Source organism: Mustela nigripes, chromosome 4, assembly GCF_022355385.1.
Source record: "Mustela nigripes isolate SB6536 chromosome 4, MUSNIG.SB6536, whole genome shotgun sequence".
In the NCBI taxonomy this organism is placed as follows: domain Eukaryota; kingdom Metazoa; phylum Chordata; class Mammalia; order Carnivora; family Mustelidae; genus Mustela; species Mustela nigripes.
The window spans coordinates 89,347,488-89,374,749 of NC_081560.1; the positions used below are offsets into that span (position 1 = coordinate 89,347,488).

At 35.3% G+C, this 27,262-nt stretch overlaps 1 protein-coding gene across 1 annotated transcript in view; it reads right to left on the bottom strand.

Annotated features, from left to right (window-relative positions):
• Nucleotides 1–27,262, bottom strand: part of COG5 (component of oligomeric golgi complex 5) — a 300,872-nt gene that overhangs the window by 95,740 nt on the left and 177,870 nt on the right. Inside the window, exon 11 of the mRNA XM_059397031.1 lies at nucleotides 5,014–5,095. Within this exon, the coding sequence (XP_059253014.1) occupies nucleotides 5,014–5,095 (82 nt within the window). The remainder of the gene's footprint in view (nucleotides 1–5,013; nucleotides 5,096–27,262) is intronic.

The following is a 27,262-nucleotide window of genomic DNA, read 5'->3' on the forward strand; positions in this document are numbered from 1 at the left end:
TAGCTGATCTCCGGCTAGCTGAAGTAGTCTCAGCCTGCTACTTCTCCGCCATCTTGACTCCTCAGAAAAACATTTTTAAGTGGAAAAGAATCCTACCTCATCCAATTTTTAAAACATATTTAGATCCATCTGAATGCTTTCTTAAAGAGGTGAAATCATGCCCAGGCTACTTGTTTTTCTACTAAACCTAGAATTCATGGAATTAAGAGAGGCCTTGACTGTCATGTGTGGCCCCTTAATATTCCATAGGCTGGTTGGGAGGAGACTACTTTCATATCCTAAAATAGAGGTGATAGTTAAATACTTCTCATTATATTTGAAAATGTAGGTAATTTTAGAGCATCTGGTATTGCTCCATTTTACAGAATCCAAGGAAGTTTAATCATATAGCCAAGTGACCCTTAGATAAAAGAGGCAGGGGATTTCATCCATGTTCACGAGACCCCAAAGCCCTCTGTTCTCACTGCCAGTGCAACCTCCAACCACACTGGAGAATAGGACACAAGGCATGCCGGAGGTTGTGATGGACACCAGACAACAATAGGTGGGAAGGTGATCTGAGGAAAAAAGAACAAGAAGAAAAAAGTAAGGAAGAGCAAAACAATTGTTTGTGGTATTTGATAGCCTTTGCATTTACATTATAAAAATATCTAACTTTGTACTAAACATCACAAAGTATTATTCCTTTACGTTTCTTCCCAATATTCTGAGAGGTGAAAAAGGTCTTGTTTTTTCCAGTTTGCAGGTGGGAGACCTGAGATGGAAAAAGGTAAAATGACTTTCTCGAAGGCACAGAACCAGAAAGGAGAAAACCTAGCCTTGACCCTTGTTTTTGAGAAACAAACCCAATGGTATTTCCACTGGACAATTTTGCCTCTGGGTTTATAAGGAAACAGGATTTATGCATGACTCCATGGTCTTCTGAAGGGAAATATAAAAATAAACCTAGTATTAAAACATTATTGGACACAATGGAATACTATGCAGCCATCAAAAGAAATGAAATCTTGCCATTTGCGATAACATGGGTGGAACTAGAGCGTAGAACTTAGAGAAATAAGTCAAGCAGAGAAAGACAACTATCATATGATCTCCCTGATATGAGGAAATGGTGATGCAACATGGGGGCTTAAGTGGGTAGGAGAAGAATAAATGAAACAAGATGGGATTGGGAGGGAGACAAACCATAAGTGATTCTTAATCTCACAAAACAAACTGAGGGTTGCTGGGGGGAGGGGGTTTGGGTGAAGGGGGTGGGATTATGGACACTGGGTAGGGTATGTGCTTTGGTGAGTGCTGTGAAGTGTGTAAACCTGGTGTTTCACAGACCTGTACCCCTGGGGATAAAAATATATGTTTATAAAAAATAAAAAATTTAAAAAAAAAGATATTAAGGTGGACTGAATGCTTCCTAAGACTATAAACAAGGTTGAAATCAATTCTACACTACTGGAGGTGGTAACCAAGAAAAAAAATGAAAGGAAGCCAGACTGGAAAAGAAGTGAAACTGCCTTTATTTGCAAACTATATGATCATCAATATAGGAAATGTTAAAAAAAAATCTCCAAAAACTAGACTAGTAAGTAGGGGTAGCAAAGTAAAAGATACAAGGTCAGTACCCAGAAATCAACTGTATTTCTATATTCTAACAATGAACACTCGTAAACTAAAATTTTAAAAATGCCATTTACAATAAGATCAAAATATATGAAATAGTAATAAATTTAAGAAAAGTTTTGCTAGATTTGCACACTAAAAGCTATATAGCACTGATAGAATTATAAAAGACCTAGATCAATGGGATATTCTAGTCATGACTCAATACTGTTAAGATGTGAATTTACCACAAAATGATCTGTAGATTCATCATGTAATCCTAATCAAAGTCTCAGGAAACATTTTTATAAGAACAACAATCTGATTCTGAAATATTTATGGAATAGCAAAAGGCCTAGAATAAGCAAAATTATTTTGATAAATGAAATAACATAGAAGAATTTAGCATTTTGTGATTACAAACCTAGAGATGCAAAACAAACAAAGAAACAAAACAAGAAAAAGAGAACTCTAGAAATAGTCTTACACAGATATAACCAATGAATTTTCTAAAAGAGTGCCAGGGCAGTCAATGGGTAAAGTATAATCTTTTAGATCTATATTCCAAGAAATAACCTTGACCTTTATATATCATACAATAAACAAAAATTAACTTCAAATGAACTTGGCAAAACTTCTGGAATAAAATATAGGGGGAGATACTTCTGGCCTTGGGTTAAATAAAGATTTCTTTGGTCAAAAAAAGAAAAAGAAGAAGAAGAAAAGAAAAAATTGGTAAGTTTGACTCTATCAAAGTTAACTTTTATCATTTGGAAGGCCCTGTTAAGGAAATGAAAAGGAAAACCACGGCCAAAAGAAATATATTTGCAAAACATACATCTGAGAAAGGACTATGAATCTAGAATGTATAAAGATCTCTTAAGACTCAGTAATAAGAGAACAAGCAATAAAATAAAAATAAAAAGCCATTAATTTTGACAAACACATGACCAAAGAAGATATATAGATAACTAATGTGCCTGTGAAAACATGGGTCATCATTGGTCCTTAAGCCAGTCGAAGTTAGAACCACAATGAAAATCCACTACATACTCTTAAGAATGGCTAAAATGAAAACAACTGACAATATCATGGATAGATAAGGATGCAGAGCAGCTCGGGTTATGAAAGACTGCTAATGGGATGCAGAATGGTACATCCATCTTGGAAAGCAGTTGAACAGTTCTTTACAAAGTTAAATACATACTCATCAAATGATCGGGCAATTCCACTCATATTTTACCTGAGAATGAACACAATACATCTACAAAAGACTTCTAAGCAAACAACTGCAGTAGCTTTACTTGTAATAACCCAAGGCTGTAACAACCCAGTGGTCTCCCATCTGGGGAATAGATAAACAAACTGTTGTATACTCTATACAATGGAATAGTAATCAGCAATAAAAAGGCACCACTGATACACACAGCAATATGGATGAATCTTACAATAATTATGCTGATACAAAAAAACACAGCCTGTGTGATACAAGTTTTACAAAAATTTAGTAAAAGTTTACTTACACTGACAGACAGTTGATCATTACTTGCCAGGAGCCAAGAACTGGGAGTAGGTGATTACAAAAGTACATGTGGGAAATTTGGTGGGTGATGGAAATATTCTATATCTTCATTGTGGTAGTGGGGAAAAGGATAAAAATGATTTCAAAACTCATAGAATTTTCTGCCTGTAATTGGTGAATTTTACTGTATATAAATTGTATCTCAAAAAAGCTGACCAAAATAGATACATAATGCAAAGAGGTGCATGGTCTTCCTGGAGTAGTGTAATTTGTAGAAGTAAACAGAGTGAATCAGTTCTAAATACACCCTCTGCTTATGTTCTGTTTGGCCACACATGAATGAAGACCTCCTCTGTGGTCACTGCCGTGATGCATATTTCCTCAGAAACAGTAGTAGGGAGGCCAAGGTGCCTGGGTGGCTCAGTCAGTTAAGTGTTTGACTCTCCATCATTTCAGCTCAGGTCATAATCTCAGTGTTGTGAGATCAAACCCTGCTTCAGGCTCTCACTGGGCATGAAGCCCAAGAGATTGAGCCCCTCATAGGGCTCCATGCTGGGTGTGGAGCCTGCTTAAGATTCTCTCTCTTCGGGGTGCCTGGGTGGCTCAGTGGGTTAAGCCTCTGCCTTTGGCTCATGTCATGGTCTCAGGGTCCTGGGATCGAGCCCCACTCAGCTCTCTGGCTCAGCAGGGAGCCTGCTTCCCTTCCTCTCTCTCTCTCTCTCTCTGCCTGCCTTTCTGCCTACTTGTGATCTCTGTCAGTCAAATAAATAAATAAAATCTTTAAAGAAAAAAAAAAGATTCTCTCTCTTCTCCCATTGCACCTTCCTGCTCCTCTCTCTCTCTTTCTCTCTCTCTCTCACTCTCTCTCTCTCTCACACACACACACACAGAATAGTAGGGAGGCAGGTAGTGTGGTTTATTCAACTCTGGATTACCACTGACTAAATAATGTTCACATCTACTACGTACTTCCAGTAACATTTGTAAGTAAGAATTTACACACAAACTTCTAAAACCCTTTTTACATTCATTGATTAGGCAGGCAATGCCATTATTTCATGACCAAAAAAAATTAACAAATTTTAGAGATTGTGTTTGAACAAGCAACTTCTAACTCATGATGAAGGTCTTTTTTTTTTTTTTTTAAAGATTTTATTTATTTACTTGAGAGTGAGTGAGTGAGAGAGAGTACCAGCAGTGGGAAGGGGTAGAGGGAGTGAACGAAGCAGACTCCCTGCGAAGCGGCAAGCCCAAAGCAGGGCTCCATCCCAGGACCCTGGGATCATGACCTGAGCCGAAAGCAGATGCTCAATCAGCTGAGCCACCCAGGCACACATGATGAAGGTATTTCATCTGCTCATTCATCACATCCTCATTTTTTTCCACCATGTAGCTATCTTTTACTTACTTACTTATTTATTAACATATAATGTATTATTTGTTTCAGCAGTACAGGTCTGTGAATCATTTGTCTTCATAATTCATGGCACTCACTCATTTATAATAATAAGGAAATAATATTAAGTCTTGTATTTTAATATCTTTTAGTTAGAAACTAATTCTTTAAGCACCAACTAAATTCTTCCACATCAACTGCTTTACACCCTTTATATTGGAAAACTTCCGAGTTCCTCTATGTTTGAACTATGGGGAATTAACTCATTCTTCTGGGGAATTTTATTCCACATACTAATTTGAAAAACAAAAAATTAACATAATGTTGATAAAACTAAATATATGGTTAGCAGAAGAAATGATAATTAGACAATGAGTTTTCAAAAAATGTGTATTATAAACCAATTAAGCAAAACTTCTTAACATTACATTTTAAAGCACGTGTAAAACTTTAAAGCATGTGGAAATGAAACTAACTACAAAATAAATAGCATACTTACAATCTGTTGCTATTCGGAATTGAGAAGAAAGTGCCTGAGTAACAGAATTCCAAAAAGTGTACAAAATTTCAGCTTGTCCATCCTGTGACCCAAAAAAGGAATGTATTCATTAATTATTAAAAACTGTAATGGCTAAGAAGATATAACATTAAAAATTTAATAAAAATGTACTTAAATGAAATCTTCTAAAGACATCTATCAAATAATGGAATTAAGTAACTAAAGACAAATATATAGATGACTCAAATTATGTTTCATGTTCTCATGTCCAAGTAATCAGTCATCACCCTCTGCTACTTACTAGTTGTGTGAGCTTTGGGCAAGTTGTTGAATCATTCTGAGCCTCCTTCCATCTCTAAAACAGTGATGGTATCAGTATTTCATTGCAGTATTATTTCATTGCAGCATTATTATAAGGATTAAAAAGTTTACAAAAAAGTAGTGTTGGGATAGTCCCTGACACATAATAAGCCCACAGTGAATTTAGTTATTACTATTATAATTGTTATTACCACCTTCCTTACATACACAGAAGGTAATTGTGTGACCATAACAAAATGATGAACACAGAAAGCTTAGACCAAAATGATCACCAGAGTATAATTCACCAATTACAAGAGAACTGCCTAAAGTATAAATACAGTTAAAAAGTATTTTTTAAAGATGTATTTATGTATTGCGAGAGAGAACGAGCTGGGGAAGAGCAGAGGCAGAGAATCTTTCAACCAGACCCCCTTCTGAGTGAGGAGCCTGACTCCAGCTGGATCCTACAACCCATGAGAGCATGGCCTGAGCTGAAACCGACAGTCAGATGCTTAACCAACTAAGTCACCCAGGCGTCCCCTATTAACAAATTCTAAAAAGTCACAGGAATTACTACTATTCAGCACAATGTTTCATTCAACTCTGAATAAATGTTTTAGAAAGCAATCACTAAAAAGAAAAGAGTTTCATTTGTTAAAACAAGACAAAATAATACTGTTAAACCTGAATCACACTTCTAGAAATTTTACCAAGTACTTTTAAGGTATTTCTACATGTGTAGAAGTATCACAGTATCAAACTGCCAATATTCTACATTTGAAGTATGAAAATGACAATTCATATGCTTAGCCCTAATAACAATAAAATACACCTAATATTCAAATATGTCATAAATATGAGAAAACTCTAATTCTGTTTTATTTTGGACTTGCAACAAATAAAATTCCAATTTTCAAGGTTATAAAAGAAAAACTGACCAATGAAAAGTACTGATTTTTCACTTTTATACCTATGCACACATACTTCTGTTTTCATTGTTTGTTTCTTTAATAAATTTTTTGCTTTGAATCCAAATGAGTATTGTATACCCTAAAAAAGGCAAATCAAGTAATTGTTCATTTGCTACGCAGTGATCAGAAAATAGATTCAGAGGCCTAAGATTTTTTTTTTTAAAGATTTTAATTTATTTATTTCACAGACAGAGATCACAAGTAGGCAGAGAGTCAGGCAGAGAGAGAGGAGGAAGCAGGCTCCCTGCTAATCAGAGAGACTGATGCAGGGCTGGATCCCAGGACTCTGGGATCAGGACCTGAGCTGAAGGCAGAGGCTTTAACCCACTAAGCCACCCAGGCACCCCCAGAGTCCCAAGATTTTATGTGATATGTATATTGCATATCATGAACCTTAAAGGAAATGTTTTTATATTAAAAAACTTTTAAATATACCACACATTAACAGCATGAAGGACAAAAAGAACATGATCATCTCAACTTTAGCTGCACACTAAAGCATCTGACAAAATTCAACATTCTTTCATGATAAAATCACTCAAAAAGCTGGGAACAGAAATTACCTCAACATAATAAAGGTCACATAAAAGTTCAGGTTAGAAGGTTATTATGGAATTTGATGTACTGGACAGCTCACTGTGATGGTAATAGGTTAAAAAATTATCTATATATATAAAAAAAAATGAACCAGAATAGTGGGAACGAGTTAAAAATAAAAGTTGTCCTATGAAGAAAAAAAAAAAAAAAAGGTCACATATGAGAAGTCCAGCAATAATAGCAAAATTGTGAAAAATTGAAAGCTTTTCCTCTAGATAAAGAAAATCTGATGACTATATAACTAATTCTATACACACATATATACATGTGGGGAAGAAAACTTGGGTCAACCTTGCTTAAGAATACAAATACAGGGGCGCTTGGGTGGCTCAGTTAAGCCACTGCCTTTGGCTCAGGTCATAATCTCAGGGTCCTGGGATCAAGTCCTGAGTCATGCTCTCAGCTCAGCAGGGAGCCTGCTTCCCTCTCCCTCTCTCTGCCTACTTGTGATCTCTGTCAAATAAATAAATAAAATCTAAAAAAAAAAAAATACAAGTATAAAATTCTCAGATATGAAAGCAAATTGATTTCAACAGGTATTAAAATAATTATTTGAATAATCTAAACAAGTAGGATTTATGCCCCCAATGTAAATATTATTTAGTATGAGGAAACCTATTAATAACTTAATGTCTCAAATAAGGAAATCCTCAGAATAACTTAGCTGAGTGAATTCAAGGCAATTAATACTCTTGAACCTAATAAAATACTTAATACACAATCATTTAAAAAAAAATTCATAGAGGGGCGCCTGGGTGGTTCAGTGGGTTAAAGCCTCTGCCTTTGGCTCAGGTCATGATCCCACGGTCCTGGGATTGAGCCCCACATCAGGCTCTCTGCTCAGCGGGGAGCCTGCTTCCTCCTCTCTCTCTGCCTGCCTCTCTGCCTACTTGTCATCTCTGTCAAATAAATAAATAAAATCTTAAAAAAAAAATTCATAGAAAATAATCCATAAAATGGTAGTAAAAAAACCACAAAATTTAGAGGTGCCTGGCTGGCTCAGTTGGTAGAACATGTGACTCTTGATCTCTGGGTTGTTGAATTCAAACCCCATGTTAGGTGTAGAGATTACTTAAAAAAATAAAATCTTAAAAAAATACAGTACTTTCTATCTTATCTATTTTTAAGTGTACAGTAGTGTTAACTATATGTATTTTATGGTACAACAGACCTCTAGAACTTTTTCATCTTGCAAATCTGAAATGTGATACCTACTGAACTCCTCTTTCTCCCCCTCAGCTCCTACCAACCACCTATCTTGCCTACTTTCACTTTCTAAGAGTTTACCTACCTTAGTATACCTCATGTAAATAGAACCATGTCTTTCTGAATGGTTTATGTTTCATATAACCTTTAGTTTCCTTAAGTTTCATCCATGTTATAGCATGTGACAGGATTTCCTTCTTTCTTAAGGCTATATTCATGTGTGTGTGTGTGTGTGTGTGTGTGTGTGTGTGCATGTGTGGTATTCTCTTTATCCATTCATCTATCAGTGGACACTAGGACTGTGTCTCTGTCTTGGCTATTATGAATAAAGATGCAATGAACATGGGTGAGCAGATACCGCTTCCGAATAATGCTTTCAATTCTTTTGGATACATATCTCCAGAAGTGAGATTGCTGCATCATATGGTAATTCTATTTTTAAATTTTTGAGGAACTTTTCATACTATTTCTCAGCCAGTTGTACCATTTTATATTCTCATCAACAGTGCACAAGGGTACCAAAGTCTCCATATCCTCACCAATACACTGTTCTTTGATGAATGCAAGGTGACATCTCATTATTTTAATTTGCATTTCCTGATGACTAGTGATGTTGAGCATCTTTTCATATGCTCTTAATTACTTCTGTGTCATCCTTATATGCCTTCTTTAGAGAAATGTGTTGGAGGCCACAGCATGGTTGGAGTCGAGGATCAGACCAGGCCCTGACTTGTGTCTCCTTCAAAGTCTGGACACCTTGACAAGGTTAAGGACGGGAAAGTTGAGTAACTCTGAGAAAAGGGTCTGTGCTATGTGTTGTGCGCTCGCCTACGTGACTTCCCCCACACTCGCCCTACAGAAGGGAACAGTGTGGTCAGGGTCATGAATTCTTAGTTGGTCCTTGTTGCTCTGTACGTCCCATAACTCACTCCCTGGTTGACTGTCTTGCTAATGGCTTTAGCCGAAACTACCTGGCATCACGAGGTTTGTTTGCAGTAAATGTAAACTTGTTATAGAAACTTGTGGTCATCTGACTATGTACTGATGTATTGCTCCTCCTATTCTGATCTGCCTTATAAATGATTGCAAGATGTGGAATAACATTGGCACTGTTGGACATCATCTTCAGTGTCCCTCCTGCCCCCATCTCTTTGTCTCTTAATTTCTTTTCACCATCCTCTTAGCCCTCACGGTTTTCCTGGTCGATTCGTCGTGCTGGCTGCGACAGAAATGTCTATTCAAGTCCTATTTACACATTTTTTTAATACAGTTTTTTTCTGTTGTCATTGAGTTGTGGGAATTCTTTATATATTCTGGACACCAATCCCTTATCTGATATATGACTTACAAGTATTTTCTCCCATTTTGTAAGTTGCATTTTCATTCCTTTGTCACACAGAAGTTCTGAAGTTTGATGTAGTCCCATTGGCCTAGTTCTGCTTTTGTTGCCTGTGATTTTGATGTCTTATGCACAAAATCGCTACCAAGTCCAATCTCATGAAGTTTTTGCCCTATGTTTTCTTTCAGGAGTTTTATAATTTTAGGTTTTACATTTAGCATTTTAATTCATTTTGAATTAATTTTTGTATATGGTGTAAGGGAAGGGTACCTTTTTTTTTTTTTTACAAGGATTTCCAGTTTTTCAAAGCACCATTTGTTGAAGAGACTAGTGACAGATAATTTGTGTGACCCTCCTTATTGTATGTACCATTATTTGTTGTTTTATCTGAAGTTAATAATATCACTATTGCTTTCACTTGAGAAATGTTTGTCACTCCATTTATTCTTATTCCATATTGTTTGCTTTTGATGTGATGCTTATAAATAACATATTTTTATTTTTAAATATAATTTTTTATCTTTTAGTTAGAAATTACAAACCAAATATATTTACTTAATAGTTGTTCTTGCTTTTATCATTTCATTTTATGCTTTCTTTGTATTTCCTTTGTTTTCTGTGTTTGTTCTGTGGATTATTTTCATTTGCTTTTATCTCCCCCAGAGGTTTTTTTTCTTGTATTTCTTTCAGATGTGTCATTATTCCTATAATTAACCATAAATTCCTTTGAGGTAAATCATCTTTTGTAATTCTACAGAACTACTGAAACAGATTTCTAGAAATAGCAAAAAAAAAAAAAAAAAATGTGAGGGGAGTTGCAAAAGAATGCTGGCATGATAGAAATGAAATCACTGTCTTAAAGGGATCCCTGCACTCCCATATTCACTGTAGCATTTTTCACAATAGCCAAGACATGGGAATAACCTAAGTGTCCATTTACAGATGAAGGGATAAAGAAAATGTGGCATTTGTATAGATAGATACAATGGGATACTAATCAGCTGTAACAAAGAAGGGAATTCTGCCACTTGGACAAGATGGATGGACCTTCTAGGTCCAATGAAATAAGTCAGACAAAGAAACAAAACTACCATATGATCTCACTTCCATGTGGAATCTGAAAAACTCAAACTCAAAGAAAAACAGAGTAGGATAGTGGTTATCAAAGTTTGGGGTAGGGTGATGTTGGTCAAAGGCTGCAACCTCAGTTATAAGATGAATAAGCTGTGGGGATCAAGTGTACAGCACAGTGAGAATCATTAACATTACTATGTTATATACTTGAAAGTTGCCAAGACAATAAATCTTAAATGTTTTCACCACACACATATACAAAAAGGTAATTATGCGATGTAATGGACATGTTAACTAATTCTATTGTGTTAATCATTTCAATATAAATACATGTAAAAAAATCATCACATTATATAACTTAAACTTACACAATGTTATATGTCAATTTGTCTCAATAAAGCTGAGGAGGAAAAAAAAGAAATTCTTCAAGGCTTTAGAGAATTGCCAAAATAAACAAGAAAATTCTAATTCCTTGACACACTCTTTCGAAAGAAAATATTGAGTCCCAAATAATCTGGTTACTTTTTCCCCCTTAGTGAGAAGTCACTCAAAACTTGAAATCCACGAACTATATATATATATATATACTTTTAATCAGAGAATCCAGACAAACCTTGGCTAAGAAAACGACATTTTCTGAATGTGCTTCATGAAACAGTCACTACAGCATATTATATCTCATTTAAACCTTAAAACAACCCCTAAAATGTAAACTCCAAGACAGCAGAGGCACCATTTTTGTCTATTTTACCACTGTAATTTCAGCATTGAGAATGTGAGCCTGATAGAAAATGCACACAATAAATATGTATTGATGTCTTATGTACAAAATCACTGCCAAGTCCAATTTCATGAAGCTTTTGCATTTTTTTTTCCTTCAGGAGTTTTATAATTTTACGTTTTACATTTAGTACTTTAATTCATTTTGAATTAATTTTTATATAAGGTGTAAGGTGAGGGTGCCTTTTTTTTAACCTGGAAACACAATAAATATTTATTGAGTGGACGAAAAAAATCTCAAAAGAAGGCATTCTTAGTCCCTTTCTAGAGAAAAAACAGAAACTCAAAAAGATAAGGTGACCTGCTTAGAATTAAATAGAAAGTAGCAGAACTGGAATTTGATCTAAGGTTTTCTGATATATAAAAGTATTATTCTTCCTTAATTGGACTTACAAAGCCTTTATGATTTTATTTTCTCAGGCTATTTCTCCCATTTCAAGATTTAAGCTTGTGGTTCAGAGATTCAACCACACTCAAATTCTTTCAGGTTCTTGAAGGTTCTTTCGTAGTCTCTCTTAGTTAGCAGCTATTAAAACCTGAACCTTCTTCAGAGTTCGGTTTAGGTATTTCCTTTCTTGGTTGCCCTACGTTTGACACACTCTGTTCTATACCTCTAAAGTACCCCATATTCCACATCATAATGATATTTTCATATGAGATATTTTCCTATGGGAGTAAAGGAACATAGTAGTGGTTAAGAAGAGGAACTCTGGAGCCAGAATACTGAGGTTGAAATCCAGACCTCACCACTGCCTGTGACCATGGATAAGTTAATTTCTCTGTACTTTAGTATCCTCACCCATTAAATGGAAACCCATTTCATACATTTACCATGAAGATTAAATGGGTTAATTCTGATGAAGTGCTTAAAATGGTGCCTGGCATAGGAAGCACTATATAAATATTTGCCATCACTGCTAATACTCTTTGTGAAATATAATCAAAATAACTAATATGTCTCACTGTATCTCCAGTGACTGATACATAGTACTATCTACTATTGTAATGGTTACTTTTATGAGTCAACTTGACTGGCAATGGGGTGCCCTAGGTATTTGGTCTACATATTTCTGGTGTGTCTGTCAGGGGATTTCTGGATGAGTTTAATAGTTGAATAGGTAGAATGAGTGAAGCAGAATGCCCGCCCTAATGTGGGTGGGTCTCATCCAATCAGTTGAAGGCCTAGGCAATCAAAAAAGGCTAAGAGGGAATTCCTTCTCCCTTACTTTCTTCAAGCTTGAGTATCAGGGTGTTGGGTTTTTCTTTCTGTCCTGCTTTATGACTCAGAGTGAAAGAGTGGCTCTTCCTGGGTCCTCAGCCTGTGGACCTCTGGGCCAGAACTTCACTATTGGCTCTCTTGGGTCTCAAGCCTTTGGTTTCAGAGCAGAAATATACCATCAGTTCTCCTGGGTTTCCAGCTTACTGACTGAGATGTTGGGACTTAACAGCTTAAAAAAAAAAATTGGTCACAATCTATAGTTCTGAAACTTACTTAGTTGGACCTTTGGCTCGGACCAATAAGTTGAAAATAAAGCAAAAGTCAGATGTATTTTATATATAATGGAATACTATGCAGTCATCAAAACCCAAAATCTTGCCATTTGCAATGCCAGTGGAACTAGAGGGTATTATACTAAGTGAAATAAGTCAACCAGAGGAAGAGAATTATCATATGATCTCACTGATATGGGGAATTTGAGAGGCAGAGTAGGGAGTTGTGGGGGAAGGGAGGGAAAAGTGAAACAAGATGGGACTGGGGAGGGAGACAAACCATAAGAGACTCTTAATCTCAGGAAACAAACTGAGGGTTACTGGAGAGAAGGAGGGTGGGAGGGATAGGGTGGCTGGGTGAAGGACACTGGGGAGATTATGTACTATGGCAAGTGCTGTGAATTGTGTAAGACTGATGATTCATAGACCTGTACCCCTGAAACAAATATTATATATTAATGAAAAAAATTACTTTTCTTAAAAACAAACAAAAATAATAAATAAATAAATATATAAATAGTATAGGGGTGCCTGTCTGGCTCAGTTGGTAGAGCATACAACTCTTAATCTCAAGGTTGGGAGTTCAAGCCCAACACTGGGTGTGGAGCCTACTTTTTAAAAAATTTAAAAATGTATATAAATAGTATAAAAACAAAATCTACAGGAATTCTAAAACATTTATGTTTGGATGAATCTGTTATTTAGAAAAACATCTTGACCTTTGGCTGCTTCTGTCATTAATTTTGACCTAATTAAATACATAGAGAGAAACTTAAAATGACAATACTTGGACAAAATTGATTTCAAAGCAGATATTATTCAGTTTATCTTTATAACATGAAAACTACCATGGGTTTTCTTGATAAAATGTAATTGATAGAACCTTATTGTACATTGTTATAAGGTCAAAACCTTCAAGTGGACATTCTTGCACTTAGGTCTGATGAAAGGGTATGGGCACTGAAGTAAAAAAACCTTGACTTGTATACCTAAGGTCTGCCATTTATTGGCTCTGTAACCTTGGGCAGGTCCTTCACCCTTCTGGGCTTGTAAGCTATGTAAACAATAGGGATAAAAATAATCTACAGAATTTACTGTTATGAAGAGTCAGGATATCTTGGGCTAGATTCCAAGGAAGACTGGAATTTACCATAGAGATAGGACGAAGAGATGAGCAGAGGACATTCCAAACAGAGGGATGAACGGAGCATAAAGATGTGAAAACCATTTTCTTCTTCTTCTTTTTTTTTTTTTTTAAGATTTTTTTTTTATTTTGAAGTAATCTCTATACACAACATAGGGCTCAAACTCACAATTCTGAAATCAGGGATTGCATGCTCTACCAACTGAGCCAGCCACACACCCCAGAAAAAGCATGTTCTTTTCTCTGAATGTATAGTGAGCATTCAGGAGAAAGGGAAGTGGTGAAGATAGAAAGTAAGATAAGAATCATATCAAGAAGTGTCTTAATTCATCAGGTAGATAACAGTGAAATATTTAAGGATTTTAATGAGAGAATGCCATGATTAAACTTGTGTTTTGAGCCTGCAGGTGAGATCAGTTATGAATTTGCTGGAAAAAAGAAATGTAGGTGAAAGGGACTTTACTATGGCAGCAGGAAAACCGATGGGGCTTGATGAACAACTGAATATATTTACAAAGGACTAGGACCAGATATATTTGTATAGGACTAGGAAGATGGGAGATAGATCAACCAACATGGAATTTTAGCAGGGGCAGCAGGTGGGCAGAGAAAGATGAGCTCATTTAGACTTATGCTTCTAGACTCTGTGGGGGCATCCAAGTGAAGAGATCTAAGCTAGTGAATATGAATCTCTTGCTAAAGAACAAGGTCTAAGCTGAAGAAATAGGTTTAGGTGTTATCAGCATTTGGCTGTTGTAGAAACTGTTAGAATGTGTGAGCTTTTCTACTTATTGCATGTAGCATGAGAAGGAAAAAATGTTGAGAATGGGACCTAGGAGAACAACATTATTTAAAGGTTGGCAGAAGAAATAATTCAGAGTAGAGAGAAAGGAATAAGTGTAGACAGGTATGACAAAAAGAGAGAGAGAGAGAGAGAGAGATTGGTCACAAGTTAGTAACTCCTAAAAAGCTGGATGAGAGGTATACTGTCAATCACTGTCCTGTACTTTGTACACCGCTCTCTACTTTGGTGTAGGCCTGAAAGTTTACAAATAAATCACTTCCAAAGGAAGGGTAGGTGGAGGAAAAAGAGTCAATGAAGGGTTCTGAAAAGTAGCAATATCCGTGAAGGAGGAAAGCACTAAGCAGAAGAAACAGTTATTGCCTCATAGGAGTAAAATAAAAGAGGGTTATAGAGGTGAGAAAAATGATTTAGTAGCTGGGTCATCAGAATGAATTTAACAAGAACTGTTTCAATGCAGAAGCTTGACATCAGTGGCTTGGTGCAAAACAGAAATAAGAAAGCAGATATACAAAGTACCTTACTAAAATCTGGGCATAAAGGGAAAAAAATACTTCGGTGGAGACAGAGGCCCAAGGGTTTTATTTTAATTTTGGCTTTAAATGGTAGACCCTTGAGAAGAAGTAGCCAGGAAAGGCTGGTATTGGAGGAAGCAGAGAATGTTCTAGGAAAGTGTACACTATAAAACAAAAGTAGAGGGGTAAATCTGAGAAAAAGAAAAACAAAAAACAAAAAGGATGCAATCTACCTATATCTTTGAGACAAAGAGAGAGGTGAGGATCAGTTCAGATAAAGAGTTTATAAAGTTAGTGCTTAATAAGAGAAGACCAGAGGGAAGCAGAGGGAGTTAAGATAAAAACAGAAGAGCAAGTAAAAGACTGAGCAAAAATTCTGTGCCAGAGATCTCTGTGGAGAGATCATGATGTGAGTAAGAAAGCCTGTAGACTTGATCAAAGAAACCAAATATATATGAATTTTAAATTAGCTCGTAATCATCTTCTGCATTCAAAGCAGAAGGATCCTGGTGAAGCAAATAGAAGGCCAAAAAAACAAAACAGAAAAGGAAACACTTTTACTGGAAAATATCCTTCAGGGAGAAACATTTTCCTGTGTCAATTACGAAAGGAGACAGACAAATTCAGTAGGGACTTCAAGATGAACACCACAGAGCAAAATGAGAAGCCTGTACAAAAGAAATTTGGCTGAAGTCAAAATGTTGGCTTTTATATGCATATTGTTCAAAGAAGCAGAACAATACTTTTGGTACATTCTACTTTTTGTTTTTAAAAATGAGGGATTAGACTACAGTGGTAGTGGGAGGTAGTGAAAAGTAGTCAGATCTCAGATACCTTTTGAAGGTAGAACAGATAGGGGTTGATATAAAGTATATACAGTTAAACAGAAAAACTATATGCAAAATGTTAACAGATTATCTCTGTGTGATGGGATCAAATATGATGGTTTCTTCATTCTTCTTAATTATTTGGAGGAGTAATTAGATAATCTAACTTCATTATAAAGAGAAGAATATATTTTTGACGTAAAATATTCAATACTGGAAATACGGTAAAAATTTAGAATTCCTCTTCAAACTCAAATCCCATACTCCTCCCTAGAGAATACTGTTAAACTACAGCAAAAGGGTTTTAAAGCCCTTTCTATATAGTTTATTGTGTTCCTCAACCTTTTTTCATTATTGCTCCTTCAAAGAGAAAACTAAATTGAATAATTAATTGCATACAAATGTATAGTACGTATATCATGCTTATATAATTATAGTGTACTTAATTTAAATTTAATTTAGTTTCTCACTAATAAGGGAAATTAAATACTAATAAATAAGATTTTGTAGGGCAAGGTTGAGCTATAGAGGCCACAAACCATTATAATATCTAAGATGTTTTGTGCCTCCTTACTCCCAGCAAAACAAAACAGAACAAAACAAAATAGAACTATTTCTCCCTCTTGGGGTCAATTTGCCCTTGTTGAGAATGCATGGCTTATTGGTATTTAAAATTTCAAATTAGGAGATTTCACAGTCTCCTTAAGTCCAGTCCCTTGGCTTCCCTTACCATATTCTTTTTGGTTTCATCCTCCTCCAGGATACTCCTTGTTGCCTTTTTTGTTACAGTGTTTCCCAAACTCACTCAGTGGAGAATATTTTTTGAAACTCTAAAATATGTTTATTTAAAATTATATTAGTACTACTATATTAAGATACATACAATATAAAATATATGAAATAGTTTAAAGGATAAGGCTTTTTAAATATATGGATAGAAATTATAACTATAATTCTCCAGGCCAAACTGCATATACCTCTTTGGAAAATACGGTTCTATATGAATTTTATAAGTTATATATTTTTTGGACTCTGTCTAGGTATCTTTCTTTTTTTTCTCTATAGCCAATTTCATCCATTACCATGGCTTTGACTACCATCTATGAGCTCATGTCTCTCAAGTGAGCTTCAGTTCCACCTATTAAATTGCCTGACATCTTCAAATGGATGTCACGTAAATGAACACTTGACCATATAGCTCACCACCTTTCTTTCTTTTTTTTTTTTTTCCTTTAATGTAGACTCCACACTAAGCATGGAGCCCAACACGGGACTTGAACACATGACCCTAAGATCAAGAGCTGAGCTGAGATCAAGAGTTGGACACTTTATCACTAAGCCCCTCATCATCTTTCCTCTTAAAATATCCTTCTCAGTTTATGCTCCCAAATGAAATCAGTCCTATCTCTCAGAACCTTTGTCAAACCAGAACAAAGTCATCTTGATACCTTCCCCATCTCACCATTTCTAATCTATTACTAAGATACATCAGTTTCATTTCCTAAGTAATTCTCAAATCAGTCCACTTGTCTCCATTTTCACTGCCATCAATGTTAATCATTGTTACAGGCCAAATCATTTCCCCACAAAATTCATATGTTGAAGTCCTAAGCTTCCCATACCTAAGAATGTGACCATACTGAAAGATCATTCTCTTTAGAGAATTAAGTTAAAATGAGATCATTGGGATGGACCCTAATCCAATAAGAAGAGGACATCTGAACACAGACACATATAGAAGGAAGATGATCTGAAGACATAGAAAGAGGACATTCATTTATAAGCCAAAAAGAGAGAGGCCTAGAAAAAAAGAGATCCTTCCCCAGTGGCTCTCAGACAGAAGCAACTCTGCCAAATACTCTGACCTCAGACTTCTAGCCTCCAGGTATGAGAAAACACATTTCTCTCATTAAGCCACTCCGTTTGTGGAACTTCCTTACAGCAGCCCTAGGAAACTAACACAACCCTCGTTAACTCTTTCTGAATTTCTGCAACAAGCCACCTTTCTCTACAGTTGGTCCCCTCAATCTATATCCCACAGTGTAGTTAACATTAAAAATTATAAATATGAATCAGGTTATTTGTGCTTAAGATAAAAGTTCGAAATCTGTAAAATAGTACATGAACATCTCCTGGGCACATTACAAAATGCTCTTCCCCCTCCAGCCACACTTGACATCTGTTGGTCCCTGAAAAGGATAATGTTCCATTCTTTTTGCATACTTCTCCCTTTCACCAACCCAACTCATCATTAACATCTAAGCTTTTTAAAATTCATTTACTGAAGTCACCACATTATATATTTTCATAGACTCTGTAAGTCTTTGTAAGCTATCAAATTATAAACCATCATTTATACAATTGTTTGCTTAATGTTTATTTCCCCAATTAGTACCCATTTCTGTTCTGCTCATTCTGAAATTTCCAATCATTATCACAGTGCCTGTAATATGGAATGTGGCAGGCACTCAATAACAATTTAGTAAAGAACTTAGACATACTTTACTTTCTTAATGTTCTGAGATATTTTACTATAATCTTAACAAAAAGTAATCATTTGCTTATAAATATATGCTATACAGACAACACTACTTAAAGAACTACTAAAAATTTCCATTTCATTTCTTCTTCACTTTGAGGAAATAAGATTCCATAAAAGATATACATGTTCTTACAGTTAAAGGATTCCTCTCAATGCAAAAACTCATTTTTATGGAAATATAATCTAAAATAAATAGAGTAACAACTGGAAACTTTGATATAAAAAATAAGCCAGACTCTATCAAAAGCAATTTCATTAAATCTTTTAAAATCATGTGTCTTTAAAAGGTTTATTATAGTCTTAAGTTTCATGTATATTATGTCCTAGATAAATTAAACTGTTAGAAAAAATATATTTTACTATAGACTTTAGTTATGGTGTTATTTATTTATTTTCCCCTCCCCCAGAATATAAACACATGCCTGAATTCTTTTACAATCACTTAAATTAGTACCAACATGACTAAGAAAATCCAAACATTCATATTCATTACTCACATACAGACATGTACATATACACAAAAGCATGCATCTTGACCTATGCTTACACACGATTTCATGCTGAAATTCAGATCCTTAAAGATCTTTAGTTTCTGTTGTTAAATAAAGGAGATACAAATTAAAGTGAAATAATAGAATGCTTGCCTTAAAATATCAAATTAACATGCATGGCTTAATCCTCTCTAGTCGACAGAATTAACATGATAAGTAATGTACTATATGAAACGACTTTTCACATATCTAGCTCTTATTTCCTACTTCTTTCTCATTTTGCATCAACCAAACAGTGAGGCAAATATATGCCTACTGTTTCCTCCTTCAAAAAGCAGAAAAGCAAAAATAGTAAAACTCTTGTCAATATCTTATTTTAAAAAAACCAAGAGATTCTGTGACATCAGATGGTGGAACAGGAAGACCATCTTCCGCTCATCCACAAAAACACTGACTTAAGAAAAATATATGGTCTAAAACTCTTACTAGAATTCCAGAAACCAGTTAAGAAGTCACAGGACCCCACACAAGCTCTAAGTCAAGAAAAGGGGCATTGAAATGGTAATAAAAAGCATTTCAATCATGTCAGTTCCTCTCTCAAGCTAGCAAGCTCAGAACTGGGAGGAAAACTCCAACTTGCAGATTCTTCCTTGGGAGGGAAAGAGAAAAGTAGAAGGTACATGACCTTGTATGTACAACACCCTGAAGGGTCCATTTAAAAAACTGTTAGAATAAATGAATTCGCCAAAGTTGCAGAACACAAAACCAATTCATAAATATCAGTTGCATTTCTACACACTAACAACAACAACCTGAAGAGGAAATCATGACAGTAATCCCACTCACAAAAGCAACAAAAAGAATAAAACACTTAGAATAAACTCAACCATGGAGGTAAAGGACTGTACAAATAAACCCACAAAACATTGCTGGAAGAAATTAAAGATGACACAAATAAATAAAAAATTATCCAGTGTTCCTGGGTTGGAAGACTTAATACTGTTAAAATGTACATAGTAACCAAAGCAACCTAAAGTTTCAATGTAATCACTATCAAAATCACAAAGGAATATTTTGCAGAAATAGGAAAAAAAAAAAACCATTTAAAATTCACATGGGATCTCAAAGGACCCCAAATAGCCAAAACAATCTTGAGGAAGAAAAACAGAGCTGGAGGTGTCAGACTTCCTGAGTTCAAAACATATTGCAAAGCAAATAAAAACCAATATGGTACTAGTATAAAGACAGACATATAAACAAATGTAACAGACCAAAGAGCCCAGAAATAAATCCTCACATACATGGTTGTATGATCTCTTATGAATGTGCAGCAACTACACAATGGCAAAAGGATTGCACTGGTATCCACGTTCGAAAGAAAGCAGACCTTTTTGGTTTACACCACATTTAAAAATTCAAAATGAATCAAAGCCCCAAATATAAGACCTACAATTACAAAGCTTATAAAAGAAAACATAGGGGAAAAGCTTCATGATATTGGATTTGGCAGTGATTTCACGGATGTAACATCAAAATTACAGGCATCAAAGGCAAAATTAGGCAAATGGCGCTACATCAAACTTCAAAACATCTGTGTGGCAAAGGAAATAATCAACAGAAAGAAAAGGCAACATACAGAATGGGAGAAAATACTTGTTAGCCATGTATCTTAAAGTCCAGAATACATGAAGAACTCCTACAGGGCAACCGGCTAGCTCAGTCTGTTGAGCATGAGACCCTTAATCCTGTTAAGGTCAAGAACTGAAGCACCAGGTGTAGAGCTTACTTTTAAAAACAAACAAACAAAAAAGCCAACAGAACATTCCTACAACACAATGACAACAAGAAACAACTCCATTAAAATATTTGTAGGGGCGCCTGGGTAGCTCAGTGGGTTAAAGCCTCTGTCTTCAGGTCATGATCCCAGGGTCCTGGGATCAAGCCCCACATCAGGCTCTCTACTAGGCAGGGAGCTTGCTTTCCCCTCTCTTTCTGCCTGCCTCTCTGTCTGCTTGTGATCTCTCTGTGAAATAAATAAATAGATAAATAAAATCTTAAAAAAAAATGTGTAAAGGACATGAATAAACATTTCTCCGAAGAAAATAATACAACTAGTCAACAAACATATGAAAAGATCATTATCACTAATCATCAGGAAATGCAAAAAAATACCGTAATCAGATATGACCTTATGCCTGTTAGGATGGCCACTATCAAAACCCAGAAAGTAATAACTGTTGGTAAGGATGTGGAAGAATGGACCCTTGTGTACTGTGATGGGAATGTAAAATGGGCCAGCTGCTATGGAAAAACATTATGGGAGTTCCTCAAAAAATTAGAAATAGATTTATCATATGTCAAATCTTAACTAATTGGATTACTAAAAAGAAAACAACATTTCATTTCAGGATCAGATTTCTGTTTGAGCAAGTAGCCTAAGACAAGATTTCTTTTTATAACAGAAATACACATTAAGCCTAACTAAAGTACTCCTGCTAGTAACTTAATAGAACTATTAATGTCTTTCATTTGTACTTTAGCTTCTTTTTTTTTTTTTTTTTAGATTTATTTAGTTGACAGAGGGAGATCACAAGTAGGCAGAGAGAGAGGAGGAGGCAGACTCCCTGCTGAGCAGAGAGCCTGATGTGGGGCTCGATCTGGGATCATGACCTGAACAGAAAGCAGAGGCTTTAACCCACTGAGCCACCCAGGTGCCCTGTACTTAAGTAGCTTTAATCCCTACATAAACTAATTGATGCTGCAGAGAATTTTGAGGAACCATAATTGGTTACTGGTTAGAGAAGTCTATGACTCTTGAGAGAAAGTTCAGTTCTTCTACAGAGTCTAAATATCATTTTTGCATACCAAGAATAAACTTACTACAGAAGTCTTTCTATAGGTCTTTCTACAATAAGCTTTCCTTCTTCAGATACTTTAATATTTCACCACTATAAACTATTAAAAGGTATTCTCTGTTAGTATTTTAAAAGAATACCGTAACAAGTATATCCCTGTGAAGGGTTCCACAAACGGAACAAGTATGACTGGAGAGGAAACCACCAGGAAAATAAGTTGTCTAAAGGCAAGGACTATGTCACTTTGGTCAACTTTTTATCCCAGTGCCCAGCAAAGCATTCAATTATATTTTATAATATGTTCATTTCAGTATCAGATAATATTTTGTTTTATAGGTAAAACATGAATTAGAAATTTTATTTAAGGGGATGCCAGGGAGACTCTGTTGGTTGGACATCTGCCTTCGGCTCACGTCATGAACCCAGGATCCTAAGATCGAGTCTAGCATTGGGCTTCTCACTCAGGGGGGAGCCTGCTTCTCCCTTTGCCTGCCGCTCCCCCTGATTGTGCACTCTCTCTCTCACCTACTCTCTCTCTCTGACAAATAAATAAATAAAATCTTACTTGGGGTACCTGGGTGGCTCAGTGGGTTAAAGCCTCTGCCTTCGGCTCAGGTTATGATCCCAGGGTCCTGGGATCGAGCCCCACATCGGGCTCTCTGTCTATTTGTTATCTCTGTCTGTCAAATAAATAAAATCTTTAAAAAATTTTTTTTTTACTTAAGCAGTTCCCAGGGGGAAAATAAAAGCAAAAAGAGAAGAATTAGAGTGACTTTAAGGGTATTTAAACACTTTAAAAGTGTCTGCACATTTTCTTAACTTCTACTCATACATGTCTACTCACCGCAGCTTCTCTACAACTGCAACAAAGGGAGAATACTGACCCACCTGCTTGGAATGGTGAAACAATGTAAATATTTACCAAGGTTCTAATTGTTTAATACAGAAAAAGGGTCTAGTATTACAACTTTGGCAAAAAATGATAAGTGTATCATATGGAAGTTAAGTGTTTGGGGTATTTTAATATTTATTATCATATAATAAGCAATCATTGAGAGAGAATAAAAATAAAGTAAGTGTCTTCACTCAAATGAGAAAAAAGTGTTTGGTGAGAGCCTCCCTCCATCCACCCTAACAGTTTGCTAAATGTGGCTGAGAAGAGGTATTACAGATGATCCTAATCAGTACAAAAACTGTTGTATTTACAGTTGTGTTCATGTCCAGGACTTTCAAAAGTCAACATTTGATACGTGGTATGAAAAAGTTTATAGAGAAATAATTGGTACAGATTAATTTTAAATTATAGGCAGTCCTAGACTAGCTCAATTTTCAAGAGATAGACATGTAGCCTTCTGTTGACCCTGATAGATCTAAGATTTGTTCAGATGTACAGAAAAGCAATAGGAATGAACTCTTCTGGGATTTTTGAAATCTATTAATTTATTTTTCTTCTCTTATTATGTTGGGTTGGTCCTGGAGGGCAATGTTGAAAAGCAGCAGGGACAGTGGGCATCTGGCTTTTTTCCTAACTAAAGTCAATGCTTTCCACATTTTATTGGTAAGAATCATGACTGCTAAAGATTTAATTAGAAATCCTTTATCAACTTAAGAAAGCCCATTTCTCTTAGCTTGCTAGTATTTGTTATCGTCATGAATTTTGTCAAATACTCTTGTTATCTACTGAGATAGCTGTATAATTTTTACTCACTGCTATGCTTGGTGTACTAGAAGTTTCAGTGTGTGTGCCTGAGCATGACTGGACTACAATTTCCCTATCTTATAATCCTTAATTGGTTTAGTATAAAGGCCACTTTTTAGTCTCATAAAATGAGGGAGGGAGTTTTCTTCTCTTAAAAAAAGAAAAAGAATGAAAGCCCTTACAATTTTGGTAGAGGTCGCTTGAAAAACCATCTGAGACTACTGGTTTCTGGTAGAAAGACTTTGAACTAGCAATTCAATTCCTTTGAAGGTTAAAGGACTATGCATAGGGTCCAATTCTAGTTTAACAATTTTGGCATGTTCTGTTTTTCTAGAAATGTGTTCATTTCACCTGCCTTAGAAAATCTGTTGGCATGAAGTTTTTTATGGGACCTTTTTTCCTTCAAAGTTTACATTTTGAACTTAGAGAAAAATTTTACGGAAAATTTTTAAAGAGAAGCCCCAAGAATAACCACCCTCCACAAATCCTACTGTTTGTTCACTCCAACTCACCACTTGTTAACTAACATTGAGCCACATTTACTTTATCACCACCATTCTCTCTCACTCGCTCTCTCTTACTCATTCAAAAACATCTGATAGTAAGTTGTACATCAGAGCTCTGTACCACTAAATAATTAAGTGACCCACTAGGAATAAAGACATCCTTTGAAATACCCATACTACAGTTATCAAACTTGGGATTTTTAACCTTGTTACATATATATCTCCTATACCATTCATATTCCTATTTCATGAACTGTCCAGTGTTTTTTATAATAAAGCATTTTTTTCTGCAACAGGAACTAGATGAGGTATTTTAGTTAGGTATTTTAGTATTTTAGTTTTTTAAGGTATTTTAGTTATTTTAGGTATTTTAGTTAGCTGTCATAACTTTTTATATAAGGTCTTACCTACTATGAAACTATTTTTAATCTTTTATATCACTGATATTTTTAAGCAGTGAACACTAGTTATTTTACAATTGTCCAAAAGCTTTTATTTATCTTGTTTCCACACAATTAGACTCAGGTTATGCATCTTTGTCTGGAATACAACATAAATAATATGTTCTTGGGATATCATGTATATTTTCAGGGTGTTGTGGGTATTAATTGTGATTACATAAAGTGTTATCTAATTCTTTTACTGTATAGTTGCTACCTTTCCTTGTGGAATTAATAAGTAATTACTGGGAGACAACTTCATACCATGTAAATATACTGTTCCTTCTCAAACTCTCCTTCCTCCAGATTTAGCATCCACTGATTACTGCCTCAATCACATTTTATTATAATAGTTGAAAAACAGTTGTTTTTTAATTTCATTGGTCTGTTTTCATCAGTTCACAGTCCATTTTAAGGGAGAGCTTTCCCTTCTCACTTGTCAGTCCATCTGTTTGTCTAGTTTGACATATGGACCTCTGAATTTTTATTTTATTCAATAGGTTAAAATCCATTACTGTCCTTACTTGTTGTGATGATCTGTTTTGGAGCATTTCTTTATTTTCTAGCACAAGATAGTCCATGCTCATCTTCAATTTTCTTAGGTCCAAACCCAGAACCAGCAATTTCTTTAAATAACCATGGTAGTATTCGGTTCTCTTATTTTGAGTTGGTACAATGCAAAATACATATTGTAATCCATATAATGTATATATTCTGAGTATCAGCTCTTAATAAGATAGAGGACTTTGAGGGAATTCATGCAGTTGTGCACCATCAGCACAGTCCACTTTTAGAACAATCCCATCATCACAAAAGTTCCCTCCTTACCCATTCATCCATCAAACCCTACTCCAACACCCAGGGACAATAATTTATCTGCCTTCTATCTATAGTTTTGCTTTTACAGAAATTTCATATAAACAAAATCTTACAACATGTACTCTTTTGAGTTTGGTTACTTTCACTTAAAGTGTTTTTAAGGTTTAACCATGTAGTCTGATATGTAAGTATTTTGTTTCCTATTATTGTGGAATGTAATCTATTATATAAATACATGACATTTTGTTTATCCTTTGACCAGTTGATAGACACAGAGACTGTTTCCAGTATTTGGCTATTATGATTAATGCTGCTCTAAACAGTGTGTAGAGACCTTCTTTGTGGACACATGTTTTCATTTCTTCTGGGTAAATACCTAGGAATGCAACTGCTGGATCATAAGGAGAGTGTATATGAAAAAACAGCCAAAATGTTTCCCAAACTGGCAGTACTATTTTACTTTTGCACCAGTAATATATGAGTGTTCCAATTTCTCTACATCTTTACCAACACTTGCTACTTACTGATAGTTGTTCTGATTCCACTGGTTGTGCAGTGGAACCTCACTAGAGTTTTTATCTGTGTTTCCCTAATGATCAATATTGAGGTTTTTATGTATATGATCATTACTCATCTGCATACTTCTCAGTTAAACAATCTACTAGTATCTTTTCCCCCATTTTAATTCCTCCCTCTGCAGCTCCTCAACCTCCTCCACCCCATCTCTTCCCTGTATAACCACTGACCTGTTTCTATCATGATAGATTAGTTGTATTTTCCACAATTTTGCATTCCAACCAGTCCTTGTTGTGCACGGTACTGTGTTAACAGAAACTCGTGTATATCAGAACTGTGCAAAGTAAGGACATAGTTTGAATGTGCATAATTAGTTTCAGTAAACACAGTCCCCTGTAAAGCAAGGACTGCCAATATACAGAACTGTAGAATACATCATTTTCTCTTTGGAGTCTTCCATTCAACATAATTTTGAGGTTAATTATGTTTTCACATGTATCAGTAGTCCACATTTCTTTTTGTTGCTGATCACTTTCCATTATATACCTTTACCATGATTAACTTATCCATTCACATGTTTATGGACATCCGTTGTTTAAGGTTACCGGCTATTAAATAAAAATCTGCTAGTGGACATTTGCATGCAAGTCTTTTATGGCACTATTCTTTCATTTCTCTTGAATACATGGGGGTATATTGCTGAGTTACATAGTAGGTATATGTTTAACTTTTTAAGAAACTGTCAAACTGTTTTCCAAAGTGGTTGCACAATTTTCCCACCAGCAGTATGTGAGAATTCCAGTCATTCTATAAGCTCACCAGCACCAACACTTGATATGGTCAGGTCTTACAAATTTTAGGTATGTGCTTATTTGACATCTCTCTGTAAAATATCCCTTTGAATCTATTTTTAAAATAGGACAAAAATAGAAGCTGAATGCTTTCTGAGTTCTGAGAATTTTTTAGACAGAAGTTCTTTATTAAATATATGATTTGCAAATACTTTCTCTCAGTATATACCTGTCTTGTATTCTCTTAATGAAGTAATTTGCAGAGCAGAAATTCTTAATTTTGAGTAAGTCCAAAATACCAGGTTGTTTTTTCTTTTATGGCTCAAGCTTTTGGTGTTCCATTGAAGAAATCTTTGCCTCCTCAAGGTCACAAAGTTTTTATTTTGTTTCTCCAATCAGTTTTAGAATTTTAAGTCTTACATCTGGGTATCCATATGTTCCAGCATTATTTGTTAAGAAGAGTATTGTATCACCACTGAATTGCTTTTGCAACTTTTTTTGAAAATCAGTTTTCCATATATGTGTGAGTAAATTTTTTTTA